This window comes from Sander vitreus, chromosome 23, assembly GCF_031162955.1.
Source record: "Sander vitreus isolate 19-12246 chromosome 23, sanVit1, whole genome shotgun sequence".
Classification (NCBI taxonomy): Eukaryota; Metazoa; Chordata; class Actinopteri; order Perciformes; family Percidae; genus Sander; species Sander vitreus.
The window spans coordinates 3340840-3356886 of record NC_135877.1 but is presented as its reverse complement, the minus strand read 5'-3'; the positions used below and the strand labels follow the sequence as shown (position 1 = coordinate 3356886).

Sequence of the window (16047 nt, the reverse complement as noted above, 5' to 3'; positions counted from 1 at the left end):
CTTTGGAAAAAATGCAATATGAAGTACCTCAGTTTGACTGCGGAAAATGAAATCCCTCTTTACCACGTCAGCGCTGTGCTGTACCGTTGGTACGATATTTATTAGAAATAAGATGAGGCTAGATGAAATATTAGGTTTCTATTAAACCGTCCTGCTGCAGCCACAGCAGGTCGTGTGTGTGTGTGTGTGTGTGTGTGTGTGTGTGTGTGTGTGTGTGTCTCCATTGCACTGGTTTGAATCTGCATGCTGATACTTCTGTCTCTGCCGGGCCTGGTTGCCATGGCGCCGTTGCTGTAGTAGTAGTTTATCTATAGCTTTACATTTTTTTTTACTTTTCATTTCGGGGAAAAGGACGTTTTCTTATTAATGGATCTTTGTCAAATTGCCTGTATTCACACACACACACAGATTTTCTCGTTTATGCTAATAACCGACCTGGATCGTCACATTCTTATCTCAGCTGAATCACATCTGCCAGAGGAGTTAATGTTTTTTATTTTGGAGTTGAACCCCCTGTTGATTTGTTGTTGTTGTTCTTCACCACCACAGTACCGATGACGGGCTTCACCCAGAGGGCCACAATCGACCCCGAGCTCAATGAGATTCACGTCCTCTCGGGCCTCAGCAAAGACAAGGACAAGCGCGAGGAGAACGTCCGCAACTCCTTCTGGATCTACGACATCGCTCGCAACAACTGGTAGGAGAGAGAATGAAATATAAACAAACACACACACACAGACACTGTGCAGCAGAGAGGTTTCTGTGATCACCACCGCAGTGACGAGGAGAGCGTACACTCGCGCACACACTCGCAGGAAACACTTTGACACACAGCAGCTCTATTTGTAACCAAAGATCTTCACCACAGCAGATAACCGAGAGCATGCATGCACGCACATACACTCTCGCTGTTCAACATTTTTAGACAAATAACACCGCATCACAAGCACCTCTTCTCACAATCCCTCAGCCGTCCACGAGAGAACGACGTGTGTGTGTGTGTGTGTGTGTGTGTGTTGTTTGGATCAGTGGCTGCAGCCCTCTCTGTTCCAGTACATTGATTTCAGTAGCTGTTCTTGTACTCTATGTCCAGTGAAATGAGGCACTTGCAGCATTATGTGGATGTGTGTCTGTGCTAAGCGTGTGTGTGTTTGTGTGTGTGAGTGACAAACAGGATTTGATGAACAGCTTTTCCTTGAGGGCTTCAGGAAGTGTAGTCTTTTCGTCACTAATGTAAATTTGCTTCCCCCTCCTCTTTATTTTTGTGTCTGTGTCTTAGGTCATGTGTGTATAAGAACGATCAGGCAGTGAAAGAAAACCCCAGCAAGGCTCTGCAGGAGGAGGAGCCGTGTCCACGCTTTGCACACCAGCTGGTCTACGATGAGATGCACAAGGTAACACACAGCTGAGGCTAACACACACACACACTCGTGGTTAGTATGCTATCACACTGATTTCATGAGAAACACTCATAGTACTACACATAGTAACGCCCCAGAACACTCCTTGCAGGCGAGCTACATCTCAGCTTTTTCAGATTTGTATTCACACTGCATCAAGTTAACACATCTCCTCGTGAGCTGTTGATTCACACACCTGGCTCAATAGCTGCTTTCTGACCAAGTAGTTAAAGGGAACGTAGTTCTAGGAAAAGTCCACTTCTAAACAGATCTACTAACTACTCTCCCCCAAAACGTTTTTTCCAATTGCATTCTCACTGGCCAAGTGGCCATAGGGACTATAGGAGGGGTAAGGGAGTGACGCAAGCACGGCAACGGTCTTTATAGTGTTAAAATCAGAAAACAAATACACCAAAAAAGTATGAACTAAATCTAATGTATATAGCATATTTGTCATAATTTAAACAAGTCTCCTGAGGAGAAACGTATCTCTCTCTCCCCCGCCTCTGCCTGCTGCGGGTGTGTGTGTGTGTGTGTGTGTGTGTGTGTGTGTGTGTGTGTGTGTGTGTGTGTCTGACTGTGTGTGGGTATGTGTGCTTGCGGAGTTTAACTCCGAAAAGACAGTTAACCACAGGTTCCCGTTAATCTTCTGATGGACATGTGTTGTGATATTTAAACAAACGAACCGTCAACGGTGAAATAAAAGCCTCTTATTTACGAGAGCGGTCTGAGAGACCTCCAGCTCACAGCGGGGTCTCTGAGCAGGACTGGCCCAGCGACGAGCTAGCGGCCTGGGCTGTCGCCTGCTGGCTGTCGGCTGCTGGCTGTCGCTGCTGGCTGTCGCCTGCTGGCTGTCGCCTCACTTCATGGAGCTTCTCAACTCCGAAAACTTTGAAGCAAATTGTCAATTCAGCATCAATTTTCACAAGACTGCCTTTATTCAAAATCTAAACCGTTAATTTCTCGCCTAAAACGTTGTCAGAAGTGTAATTAGTGCTGAATAAGATGGTGAAAATTGTTAAAATTGTCCCGTTGTTGGTCTGTCTGTACCAGAAACCCGACCCTCGTTGACCTAGGTTCCTATGCTGAAAAGGGAACAGAGAAAAGACCGTGGCCGTGAAGTAGGAGCCTAAAGAGTTACAGGAACTGCAGCCAGAGGAACTTAAAAATCCCCAAACTGGTCCAGTCGGAACACGAGAAAAAAAAGGGTTCTAGGAACGTTATGTTCTAGGAACTGCAAAAATCCCTCCAGTTGGAAAGCGGCTTATGTCTCGATCAGAGCTGTCCTCTGTATCATCAACACTTAGAAATGAGCATTTTCCTTCATTAGCCCTGCAAAAGCAATGTCTGAAGATTACAGTCAGACTCTGTTGGATTTATCGCTCTTAACAAAGCTCGTAAACGACGACAGTCAAAAGTGTTGCGTGTATGATAACCCCATTTGAGACTCAAATTTTCATGTTTGTAACCTTAAGATCATAAGAAAAAAAAATCCCTGCAATATTTCTTCCAAAAACAATATAATTTGAATAATTCCAATTCAGAACCGCCGCTATGAGCCCTTAAACATGCTATAAGTGTGGTGTTTGAAGCCAGTTTCTGCTGACTTTAAAGTTGTTTGATATTGCCACATATGTTGTTTTTTTTGCAGAATAACCCACGAAAGAACAGTTTATTAGAAAAAGTATATTTTGTCTGCATTAAGTACAACAAAACTGTGGAATAGTTAGTTTTTTTAAGTGTGTGTGTGTGTAGAAGAGAGTATGAGTGATGGAGATGAGTATAAGAATATGTAATCATGTGTCAATCAATGTGTATTTCCTGTGTGGTTCCAGGTGCATTACTTGTTTGGTGGAAACCCCGGGAAGTCTTGTTCTCCCAAGATGCGTCTGGACGACTTCTGGTCCCTCAAACTGTGTCGGCCCTCCAAGGAGTACCTGCTCCGCCACTGCAGATACCTCATCAGGAAATACAGGTCTGTCGCTGTAACGTTACCGTTTTTTTTTATTTTTATTTTTTTTGCAACAGTTTGCTTTATTTGCAACCATTTTTTAAAAGCATCACACGTCTTAAAATTCCATTCCAGGATAGTGTCCTTCCTCTCACAGATGGTCTTTGCATCAGGATAAAATCAGTTTTAGTCCATTCAGCTTTATAGATATCACACACAGCTAATGAACAATTCCAGATAACGTTATGTTACACATGTGCATCTAGCGCTAAAACAATTCAAAATGTTGCTGTACAATCAATTGTCTCAGAAATAATTGCGATTAACAATCTAATTGTCTGTCAGTCACATTTTAAAATGTATTATAAGTTTTGAATGAATCCCAGGATACATCTTTATCTTCGTTATATCACTGTCGCGTGACCCAGATGATGTAAAAACACAAATAAACAAATACCCCCCCCCTTATGATTTTTGTTATTATGAACATGTGTAGGGCAAAGTGCCAACAACTAACAATTGAAATAATTATAAAAACATATAGTCTGACCAATAATCACTTATATAATTACAATTTGGCAAAATCAACAATTACCAGTCATACGCCTCAGGACCTTAGCTAATGTTAGCAATTAATTGCGGTTAAACAAAGAAACTTTGATTATGTAAAAAGATTGACAATTAGACAATTATGTAATAGTTACAGGCCTATGTGCCTCCCAGATCACATTTTCACTTACTATGAGCACTACTACTGTCATTACTAACATAACATTGTGCCAAAATATGAACAGTAGCGTTACCGTCAGTGGGCCCTTTTTTTTGCTACTAAACACTTAAGGGGAAAGTATGTCGTGTAAGAAGAGAGGCCACGGAATCTTCCCCCGGGTCCTGATGGGGAAACTTGACTACTCAGCTGTGTGATTATCTCTGCTTTGTTGCCATCTAGTGTTCATTTGTTGTGACTGCAGCCCCACTGAGTGCATGTGACGTTGACCCATCTGTGTGTTCGGTCAGGTTTGAGGAGAAGGCCCAGTCGGAGCCACTGAGTGCGCTGAAATACCTGCAGAACGACCTTTCACTCACAGTGGACCACACAGACCCCGATGAGACCAAAGAGGTACTTCATTGTGTTATTACCTCACTGGCCCAATTTCCATGGACCTTGGTGGAAGGGTTTACAGGGTTTCTGCGGGGTCTTAAAGTCTAACATTTAAAAATCTAAATTGTAGGCCTTAAAAAGTCTTACATTCGCTGTTGTGTTCTAGGTCTTAAATCATTTTAAAGAGGTCTTCATTTTCCTACGTCCATGCAGCGCTACCTCATTATTCTCATTTTTATTTTTTATTCCGTGGCGTTGTAGTTTTTTCTTTCGCTAGTCCAAATATAATGTCGCTGTATGACGACTACAAATGAGACCAACATGCTACTTATATTGCACCCTATCAGCTTTCGTGTTATTGGTCCAAGTCTCTTCCTGATTCTACCACAGACATAAAACAGATTTTATTCTTCAGCTATAGGGAAGTGAAAGTTTAGCGATGCTTAGCTTGAAAAAAACTGAATTTAGGGCTTAGTTGATGTTGTGATAAAGGTCTAAAATGTCGTACATAATTGTCTTAAAAAGGTATTAAAAAGTCTTACATTTGACTTGGTGAAACCTGCAGAAACCCTGGGTGTAGCGTGGGCCAAGGAAGAACCCATTACATTTTGGAGTGGATCCAAATCACCGGGCTGATACACAAAATATGTTTCTACTTTTGGTAACATTGCGAGATTTGGCTGCATTCATGTGGCGTCGGAATAATCTGAAAAATGAGTTCCCGACTGGGAACATTCGCCCTGAACTAATATTGTGTTTCAAATGGTGCCCCATTTGTAAGGAACATGCATTTGTGGGACGAGCAGCAGTGCTGAGTATGTGGGTTGCGCCCATGAAAATTTTGCCAAATCTTCTCTGCCAATGCCAAACAGCTTATTCTGCCATTGACTCGTTTGGTGGATTGGATGATTGATGTTTGGCATGTAGCCTGGCACCTCCTCGTCATGCTGGTCACCAGCCTGGTCACACACTGCTGTGGGATGGCATCCCATTCTTCAACCAGCATTTTTCGCAAGTCATCCAACGTGGTTGCGTTGGTCACTCTGGCACGAACAGCACGCCCAAGCTGATCCCACAAGTGTTCAGTGGGTTTGAGGTCAGGACGCTGGCAGGCCATTCCATCCTCTCCACTCCCACATTCTGGAGGTAGTCTCTGATAAACCCCGCCCTTTGGGGGCGAGCGTTGTCATCTTGGAGGATAGAGTTCGGTCCCAGACTGTGGAGATATGGGATTGCCACTGGTTGCAGAATCTCATCTCTATATCTCTCTGCATTGAGATTGCCTCCAATGATGACAAGCCTCGTTTTTCCAGTGAGGGAGATGCCGCCCCACACCATCACACTGCCTCCACCAAAAGGTGTTACTCTATCGGTGCAGCAATCAGCATAGCTGATTCACTCACTGGATAAACGAGGCTTGTCATCATTGGAGGCAATCTCAATGCAGAGAGATATAGAGATGAGATTCTGCGACAAATGCTGGTTGAAGAATGGGATGCCATCCCACAGCAGTGTGTGACCAGGCTGGTGACCAGCATGAGGAGGAGGTGTCAGGCTGTTGTGGCTGTGTATGGTTCTTCCACACGCTACTGAGGCTGCTGTTTGTGAAATGAATAAATTGTTAAATTGCCAATATGTCTTGTTTCTTCAAACTTGATTGAAGAATCATCCAATCCACCAAACACCAAACGAGTCAATGGCAGAATAAGCTGTTTGGCATTGGCAGAGAAGATTTGGCAAATTTTTCATGGGCGCAACCCACATACTCAGCACTGCTGCTCGTCCCACAAATGCATGTTCCTTACAAATGGGGCACCATTTTGAAAGGAAACTAAACAGGCTTTCCAACGGTATAAGATTGATTGCCAAAAAGCATTGTTACCACAGAGAAATAATCTACCAAACACAAAGTTCTTTACTTTTTGTGTAGTTTATATTCTTAGCTAAAGGGGGTGAAAAAGGTCTACAATACAAGACCATGTGAAGGAAGGTAGAGAAACTAAAAATAAAGAGGTTAACAGTTTAGAGACCTAAAAGGAGAATCTGAGGGATAGGTGTGTAAACAAGATGGGGGTTAGATGTAAAATAAGTGACAGTATAGGAGAGTTTAATATAGACAGAAAATGTGTGGAAAAAATGTGGACTTGGTTTGTGAATTCTGCAGAAGTCCCATTACTTTAGAAATGACCATCCATCTGTCCAGATGGCTGTGTTCTGCCCTCATTTGCATGCAGAGGGTTACAGCAAGAGCTTTGTGTGCTGTGGCTGTGTGTTTGTTCAGTACTGTCTAAACGCTAAAAGTGACTCAGACATTGGTGTTGTGCTTCAGTTCCAGCTTCTTCCCTCGGCTCTCTTCAAGTCTGGCTCTGACTTCATCCCTCTGGGTAAGAACCTGACCCCTGTTCATACCAAACAAACCCCACGCGTGGGTCCAGATAGGACAGATAGGTTCGGTATTCAGTGTCTCTGTAATAAGCCAAAAGCTGCCCAACGTGTTTCACTTCAGCAGTGTTGGAATGTAACAAAGTACAAATACGTCGTTACTGTACTTAAGTACATTTTTCACGTATCTGTACTTTACTTAAGTACAATCAATAGTGCATACTTTTGACTTTTACTTTGTTACATTTTGCAGCAAGTATCTATACTTTCTACTCCACTACATTTCTACAACGTTCCGTTACATTTTCTGATCAGTTTTTCCCCCCTGCCAAAACGTCTTCCTGACCGTCACACGTTTGCAGTCTGCAGGGAAGCCTTCAGCGGCGGCCGTCCAGCTCCCGGTGCCGCTCGCGATATTAAGAATCCCACTATGGCCACGCCAAGACCCGCCCTTCAATAGCATTTATTGGCCAGGCGCGTACCGCTCCTGGTACTACCGCTGCTCCTTATTAGTACTGCTGCTGCTCCCGATACTCTGCTTGGTCATATGTGAAGCATCCGTTATAGGGTTAATATACAACCCATATATTTATCTTAAAAACACTCCCGGTCCTCCTCAGCTGTGAAGCCACGTACTTGTTGTCCAAGCTTGTGTGTTCTCGCTAAATAAATGTGTGCAGCATTCACTGTCCCGTGGGAAATAATGCACAGTCGAGCTTCATGCAGATCACCCTGATAGATAACCAGAATTGTAAGTCAGAATGTAAACTGGGCCACAGATGGTAAGCACAGTTACATTAACCTAAAACTAACTTCATTAAAATGCAACGACCCATACTGTTTTTTTTTAAATTATAGACATTAAGAGAATAAATCATTATGCAAGTACTTTTACTTTTAATACTTAAAGTACATTTAAAATCAGGTACTTTTTTACTTTTACATAAGTAGGGTTGTCATTGTTGTACTTCTACTTTTACTAAAGTAAATATATCTCTGGTTATTTGTACTTTTACTTAAGATTCAGTAGTTCCTCCACCACTGCACTTCAGAGAGTATTTGTTGATTTTAGCAAGTGACCTGTGTGAGATGGAGGAAGCTTCAGGAGCAAAACTTCAGCAATCAGATGGATAGAATTAGGGATGTCCCAATCCCGATCGCAAGTATCGATCAGAGCCGATATGGACATTTTTTAACTGATCGGGGATCGGCATTCAAACCGATTTCCCTACTTTGACACATTTACACCAATCATACGTGTGGCCATGGTGAGGGACATTCTTGTAAAAGCAACTATACTATGTCAAACAAAAACCTTCTTTCTGACAAGTTGACCGTACTTCTGGTCCTTACAGTTACATTTAGCTGACAAAAGGTGGCTTTGGGCCGGGCACATGGCACCGCGGGGTCACGGCCATTTCAACGGTTGGGGTTGAGTTGAGCAGTCGAGTTAAGCTGACAAAAGATTGCAGTGTCGACAGTTAAGTTTAGACACCAAAACGACTAGTTAAGACACCCAAAAGCTTCACTGTGACATCATAATGTTCAGCAAAAACGCCTTTCTGGCCGTTATCCAACGCCACAACTCGGGAACAGAAGGGGAGACATTTGTTCGGATACTGAGTTGGTGACACTGATCTCAAAACTGTGGCGAATGTATATATCTTCTGTGTGACGCATCCACGTTTCGCTAAAAATACACTCGATAAGCCCTGGTGGTTGGTGGAGGCGTATTGCCCCGAGGCGGTGACTCGAGTCCTGTCTGTCCTTCTCTCTCTCAGGTTTCTCCGACGTAGACCAGACGTACGCTCAGCGGACGCAGCTCTTCGACACGCTCGTCAACTTCTTCCCGGACAGCATGACTCCGCCCAAGGGCAACCTGGTGGACCTCATCACGCTCTAGCCCCGCCCCACACCCACCGCCCACCCAATCACCTCGCTCCCCCTGGACTGACTTCACACCCATCCACCCACCCACCCACCAATGCACCTGATGGGACGGAGAAGGCAGAGACCAGTTATTTTTCTATTCCTGAAGCCTTCTGGTTGGCTCTGACCCTCTGCTGTCCCAGTCTGCATTACCTGGTGGGGAGGCTCCTACACACACACACACACACACACACACACACACACACACACACACACACACACACACACACACACACACACACACACACACACACACACACACACACACACACACACACACACACACACACACACACAACACTGTGGTATCTGGATAAATGAGCCAAACTTGACGACCTGAGGGGTGTGTGTGTGCGCGTGTTTTTCTCTTTCCCCAACATATCCCTTTGTTTGTTTTTTCTTGCTGACGAACATTTCTTGGAACACGCAAAGCCCCTCTAAACTCTGCCAAACATCGCTTGTGTTTTTCATTTTCTCTTGATCCCCCCGAAATGTTAAGGCCAAAAAAGAGGTTTTGCACGCGTTTGTTTTCAGTCTTTTTTTCATAGATTTGTCCTCATTTCAAATCAAACACTTGATTTCTTTTTTTCTTCTTCTCCTTTTGTGCCCACACAAAACGCCCACACAGGCGACCGCTGGCGTCCATCCACATGTTTTGGAGCAAAAACAGATGATGAGGTGGCGTCTGTTCAGGCCAATTGTTGCGAAAAGTTTGGTTCAAATTCCCCAGTTGTTCATTTATTTGAAGACAGGACTGTGTGACAGTGATACAGGAAACCACTTGACTCTCCACAGCTACAAGCTCTTCCCTTCTTTGGCTTACATTTACCGTGAGCCTCTTGTGTAAACTCCTATGTAAAGTTTCATGTTGATGATTTGGTTAGCGTGCTTTTCTGCGACACATGCCCCCTATTTATGATTGTGACGGCCATGCAGAGGCAAAGACAATATAGTAGTGTTGTAGTAACAATAGAGAAATGATTCTATGAGATAAAGTTTAATATATATCTAAATATACCTTTTTTTTTATATTGGTTTGGGTTGTTATCCCTCTAAAACTGGCTGGTAAAAATTTGCATTTACTACAGGAGACACAAGTGAAGTTAAGTTTCTTTCTTCCTTGGTAGTTAATGGACTGTGACTTCATTCTAAGTTGTTAAATGGTGTACAGAATATGTAAATAATACACATATAGGAAATGTTTTGGATTGAACAGATTGTGTGCTGGATCGTTTTCTTTCTTGTTCCCCATGTAAAAATGTCAGGGTCCACATAGAGTAACTTCCTGGCTCTACATTCAATACTCATTATACTTATTGGGAAGGATTGAAAACAACTGGTGGCTGTGTGAATGAAGTCCCGGTGCCAGAAATCCAGTTTGATAACTAGAGTAGGAAAAAAGGCATTTTGTGTCATAGTGTGTTGACAAGGTGTTCCTTCAGTGTGATGGATTATTACTGGGTTGATCTATTACTGGGTTGATCTATTACTACTGTTCTTTTTTCCTCCTAAAAATATCCCAAATGTCCATCTGAATAGATTTGTGAAGTCGACAGCAGGGTTAAGCAGAACCAGTCTAGCCTCCGCTTCATCCATTTCAGCCATGTAATGCATAAAATGCCAGGTATTATCCCACTTATAGCATGGTTATTATTATTCAAAGGCTTGGTTATTATGTCTGATAGTGACAACATGATCCTTGATTGACTCACACAGGAGGAATGTGAAACTACTGATTCGTAGTTCCAACTGTCTACTAAATGGAGAAAGGAACACTCACCACAGAGCTTCCTACCAACACAGAATGTCTTTCACACTTTTTAGGAACAATTCTTGCCACAAGTCAAATATTAACAAACATTGAAACCGTTTTAGTACGTCGCAGGGAAAAGTTTCAGTGGTCTCCAGTGGTCTGTTTTAGATCTTAAGAGTCAACTGTTTCAACAGCCAGTAGTGAAGTCGGCTTGTAAAATCAGCCACAAACTATAAGAAATAAAATGGTCCATTATTAGTTTTATTTCTATCTTACCACAAGCGCCCACGAGCGCAGTAGGTGGTCGAGTATGAGAGAGGGAGTTAGAACTAAGAAGTCAATCAGAGAAAGGAAACATTTTCACTGTACTAGAAATGCAACCGTAGCGTCACTATCCTCATTTATATCTTCAGACGCTACAAATGATATCCAGCTATGAAAAAAGCCTGAAAAGTTGGACATTAGAGCCTAAGTACAGAGAGTCGTTGCTATGGATATGATACAGCGTCTCATTAAGACGCATCGGTGTGAAATGGCAGGTTTCAGAACACGGCAGATGGGCGCCTTGCAAGTTTCAACTCGTCTTGCATCTTTGGTCGGAACTGGGGTTAAGCGCGATGTTTGAGTTTACCGGCAGACAGGTGAGCTAATGTCAGTTAGTGTTGAAATCCTCCATGAAGTCGGGGTCTGATACATAAGAGTAGCCCTGGAGGATTGGCGGTCTGGCTGCAGGACCGCCTCCCTGCTCACACACCGCTAGTGTTAAGCAGCTGCGTGCTTTTAGACCTCTGCTGTCACTAAATCTTTGAGGATGCCGGGGGTCCGTGTTAGCTGGCGCTTGCAGTGCGTTACATTTACCTCGGAACTCGGGAGCCGCAGCTGGGAAGGACATCCGATACGAGTTGAATGCGTTCCATTTAACAAGTCAGATTTTTCATTGTTGTCATCAGCTCTAGCCAGGTTAGCCATTGTTAGCAATACCAGTTGATAACAACGAAGTACGCTGTTTTGTTGTGCATACAGACAGCGTAGCAACGTGTCCACAGATGGAACATGGACAGGGCTGTGTGCGCGACTGATTTAGTGAGACGCAAATGAGACAGAAGTGCTAATAACTGTATGTTAATACAGCTTACACTTCTTTACACACGTGTTGGATTTTGAGCTTGGAATGGAACGCACTATCACTGCTCACTAAAAGCCCCGCTCGCTCCGTTTTCTTTGTCGTCTTCCATGACTCTCAGTCAGACACTAACGGATTGTTTTTCAGTGGAAGTGTGATCACCATCATCCCATCGTTCATTGGTCAGGTGGAATCAACCAATGATTCTCTCACAGAACACTACGTCACTCGTCATCCCTGGCACATCTGCTACGACTGTTAACTGCAATCTGTACATGGTTTGCGTGTAATATACGGGGTCTGTCCTATTTCTCTCTTTTAAAAAAAAAAGAAAAAAAAAAGGATGGTGAATTTAAACATCTTATCTTTCATATTTAACACTATTTTGGCTTGCGGGTCACATAATCAGAGGGGAATTCAGTGTTTGAGTCACAGATACAAGTTAACTTGAGTATCTTTGTGGCATTTTATAGACAATGATTTACTTTTGTTTTGCACTTATTTTGAAATGTAAAGGACCATACTGGTGTTTTGCAGGTTAAAGGAATACTTCACCCTCAAAATAATAATGTGTATGTCAATTACTCACCCTGTGTTACTTTTATAGATAGCTTCTATAGCTAAAGATAGCTGCTTTATATAAATTCTTGGAGAATAAGAGAGACTCTTGTTTTTCTCGCATGCCTCCCTGGGCAACGAAGAACAAAAAATCATTAATCAATCATTAATTAATCATTATTTTTTTTTTTGGGAATGTTGAATCTTATAAACTTAATGGTAAAGTATTCCTTTAAAGGCCATATCATTAAAAGCCATGCACTGTAAAGGTAAAGCTAGTCTATGTAACATGGGAAGTAAATCTATCCAGGTCAAACTTGGTTGTTGACACGCTGCTGAAGTGAAAGGCCGGGGGAAACTACAGTGTGCTTTGGGATATGTTTGGCAGTAATGTTGAAGGACTAGTTAGTAGACATCTGCTTGCTGATATTTGGCTGAGAAGATCAATACCACTCTCGTGTCCGTATGCTAAGTATGAGGCTACCGCTAGCGGCCAGTTAGCTTAGCATCAAATCTGGAAACGAGGGGAAACGGTATTGAGTTTCGTCCAGGGCTTTAAATGAACTTTTTTGATCACCAGCCAACGAGGCTAGTAGGTTTTAAAAGTTACCAGCCGATCAGATTTTTCACTAGCCCCCGTTTTAAGTCTCCTCTGGTTTGTTTGGCGCCATTCCGTTCGCCTTCTCCGTTTCAGCGTAGCTCGTAATCGATACCACACACGCTAGACGCGTAGCCAACGGTTGTACGACACATCGCAACACGGTGTTCATGGGAAGTGTAGGATTAGTACTACAGGCACTGTTGCCAGATAAAGATTGCGTTTCCAAGCCAAACGCACACAAAACCGCCCCAAATTTCTTGGCAGAAAAGAGAGCGAGATCTGGCAACACTGACTTATCGTATCAGTTCTGCAGCCGGCCGATTCAAACAGACGCAGAGTTATTTGCTTCTTCATCATTGGCCAAATTGGCTAGTAACTTTACAATGTTACCCGCCGCCAAAGTGAATTTTTACCCGCCAAATTGGCTGGTGTCAATTTAAAGCCCTGGTTCTGTCCAAAGGTAACGCAGACTATCTGCTAACACCATAGACTGCATATAAGATAGAAGACGTGTCTCCACTTCCTCCTGCTGTACAAAAGTGAAGCCAAAATATCCTGGAGATGGGTGCTGCCATCTTGTAATTTTGGAGCCATAGTCTGAGCATACACCTGCTCAACCAATTGCGCATCTCTCAAAGTTGTCAATCATGACGTTTCAGCCCATTTTTATAGCATGAAATAACTAATAAAAACCAAACTGATCAGAGAAATGGGAACACGTGAACAAACATCAGAACCAGCTTACCTAACATGACAGAAACCATGTTTGGGGAATAAATGTATTTGACGCTTACTTTGATTAGTTTGGCTCATGTCCCATCTGCTAACATGGAGTGGGCGGGGCTTATGTGCTACACCAAGACACCATGGGGCGATCCAGATGTTTCGGCTTCACTTTTGGGAAGCTGTCAAGCCGTACGTCTTTATACACAGTCTAACGCTGACTCCCCTTAAGCTCACTAATCGACACACTGGAGTCTCTGCTGGTTACCTGGCAACCTCACGGTGACAACAGGACTAGAGGCTACTGCGCCTGGCCAACACACAGCCAGGTACATAAACACATATGGATCCACAACCTGTCATTTTTACAAATTGTGTTAATAAGTGAGCTTTAGAGATGCTGGTAGGCGGATATTTTCATTGTCGGATCAAGCCAAGCTTGTATTTAGCAAACAGGCATGAGAGTGGTGTCAATCTCATCTGATTTATTATCATCTGATTAATATCCCAACTGTTCCTTTAAGGGTGCATAGTTTGTGGTAAAAGAGCTGAAATTTGCTGAGCAAAAAAACTGCGGTATGGTCCTTTTAAGTGTCAGACACGAGCTTCATATGTCCTACAAAATAAAACGTGAATGGAATCGTTTGACGCCATACGTTGAATGCACTTCAGGTGGAATCCGGAGCTGGCGAATTCAGCCAAGATGCCTCACTTGCTCACTCGCTACGTCCTGCTTATTAAATGTCATAATGTGCGTATGTATATTACAACCGAGAACTTTCCATTAAGTGCACTGTAGCATAACATCCAAACCCCCCCTTCAGGCTGTTGTTTACTGTGATTGTAGGTGCTCTGCTAGTGGACCTATCCTCACTGTAAATGACGTTGATGCTGCTGTGCTTCACCGACACTGGAGAAGCTATTTCAGACAGATGAGCATCAGCGAGAAGCAGCCTGCTACTAAGACCCACTACATTGGATTCCCTAAATTCATCAGTAGGGCTGCGTACCCAATGTAATACTTTCTTTAGGCACTGATCGAATTACCGCTAAAGCACACGTGTCAAACTCAAGGCCCGCGGACGGAACCTGGCCCTTCGCCGATTTTGATTCGTCCCTCCTATTAATTTAGGTTCACAATAAATGTTGGCCCGGCCTAGTTGTGCACTGAACCAAAAAAGACGGGAAACTGTTTTCAAACTCCAGTTAGGCGACTTTTTTGAAATTTGGCAGCAACCAACCAACTTTGAGACTCAGAAATTCAGAGTTGTCATATTTAGGCTATGAAACAGGTTATTGTTTAAAAAAAAAAAAAATAAAAAAAAAAATGTAATCTTTGATTTGCCAAAAACTATGACAGATAAGGAACTTTTTGCCGTCTTTTGTTTTTAGGGCTTTATGTCGACTGAAGTTCGACAAAAGTCAAAAAATGACCCCAAAAAAAGCGACATGCAATAATACAGTCAAAGATATTTGCCTTTTATGTATTTACAAGCATGTCGATAAATGTTACATGTCTGGCCCTTGATGTAATTCTCTTTTCCAATGTAGCCCTTAGTGAAAATGAGTTGACACTCCTGCTCTAAAGTATCGAGGATCAAAAAATGCCTCGTCATTCTTTACCCAATTTCAACCCCTAAGGAGTAAATGTCATCAGCGTCAGTGAGCCAATAAGCACGCAGCACGCTTCTACCAAGATCTGATAATGTCTGCGATTGGCTGTTACGCACAGGGAGCTGAGAAATAAATGAAAGAGAAGTGTGCCGCAATGTTGTAATCTCTTTTTATTTCATAAAAAAAGTATTGTTTAGGAACCGGTATTAAAGTCACGGTATTGATGTCGGTACCGGAATCGGACATTTTTGAACGATACCCAGCCCTATTCATCGGTCGAGTTCCTCGACAGGGATGCTGCTCGATTGGTACTCCTAATATTTGGTTGATTTTGTGTTTTTGTTGGAGGAGGATGGCATGTGTGTTGTGTCTGTTCATGTTTTTCCCATGCTTCCGCTGCCCTGATACCGACTACATGGAAACACATCTGTGACGTAAAAAAAAAAAAAAACTCCAAAAAAGACGAGGCACTAGAGAAAACAAGAATGCCTATGTTCTAGAAAATGCTATGGGAGGGATTATTTATGATATTTTGAACATTTAGGGCTCATCATGCTTACTTTTCGTTTTGTGCCGGACTGTTTTAAAGAGACTAATTGAAAGCACCTTTTTGTAAAAGACACAAAAAAAAGAAAAACACAATGCCAAATACTACTTTTCTTTTTGCTATTTTAGGTTAAATATCCTCCACACAACGTCTGATGGATGGATTTTCTCTTTTGTTTTCTTCTTTCCATCTTGCCCTTCTCCACACCCCCCTGGGTGGGACTCAGGAGTTTTAAGGCTGGTACTCTCCGCTCAGTGAGCACTACTGTGGAATACAGTGAATGTGTAGAAAGCCTTGTAGTATTGCATTGTATGTAATGTACATAATGAATAAAGATTGTATTTTGTTCAGGTTTTCTTAACTC

At 42.8% G+C, this 16047-nt stretch overlaps 1 protein-coding gene across 7 annotated transcripts in view; it reads left to right on the top strand.

Annotated features, from left to right (window-relative positions):
• Positions 1-16044, top strand: part of mkln1 (muskelin 1, intracellular mediator containing kelch motifs) — a 51802-nt gene extending 35758 nt beyond the window's left edge. For 3 of the 7 annotated variants that reach the window (XM_078281531.1, XM_078281529.1, XM_078281532.1), the window contains exons 13-18: positions 550-697; positions 1280-1394; positions 3236-3375; positions 4369-4471; positions 6783-6837; positions 13603-16044. In XM_078281531.1, the coding sequence (XP_078137657.1) occupies positions 550-697; positions 1280-1394; positions 3236-3375; positions 4369-4471; positions 6783-6837; positions 13603-13808 (767 nt within the window). In that variant the 3' untranslated portion in view covers positions 13809-16044. Of the gene's footprint in view, positions 1-549; positions 698-1279; positions 1395-3235; positions 3376-4368; positions 4472-6782; positions 6838-8616; positions 9247-13602 lie in introns of those variants that run through there. The other 4 variants (XM_078281534.1, XM_078281533.1, XR_013503872.1 and 1 more) reach the window with 3 other exon arrangements.
• The last annotated feature ends 3 nt before the right edge of the window (positions 16045-16047 follow it).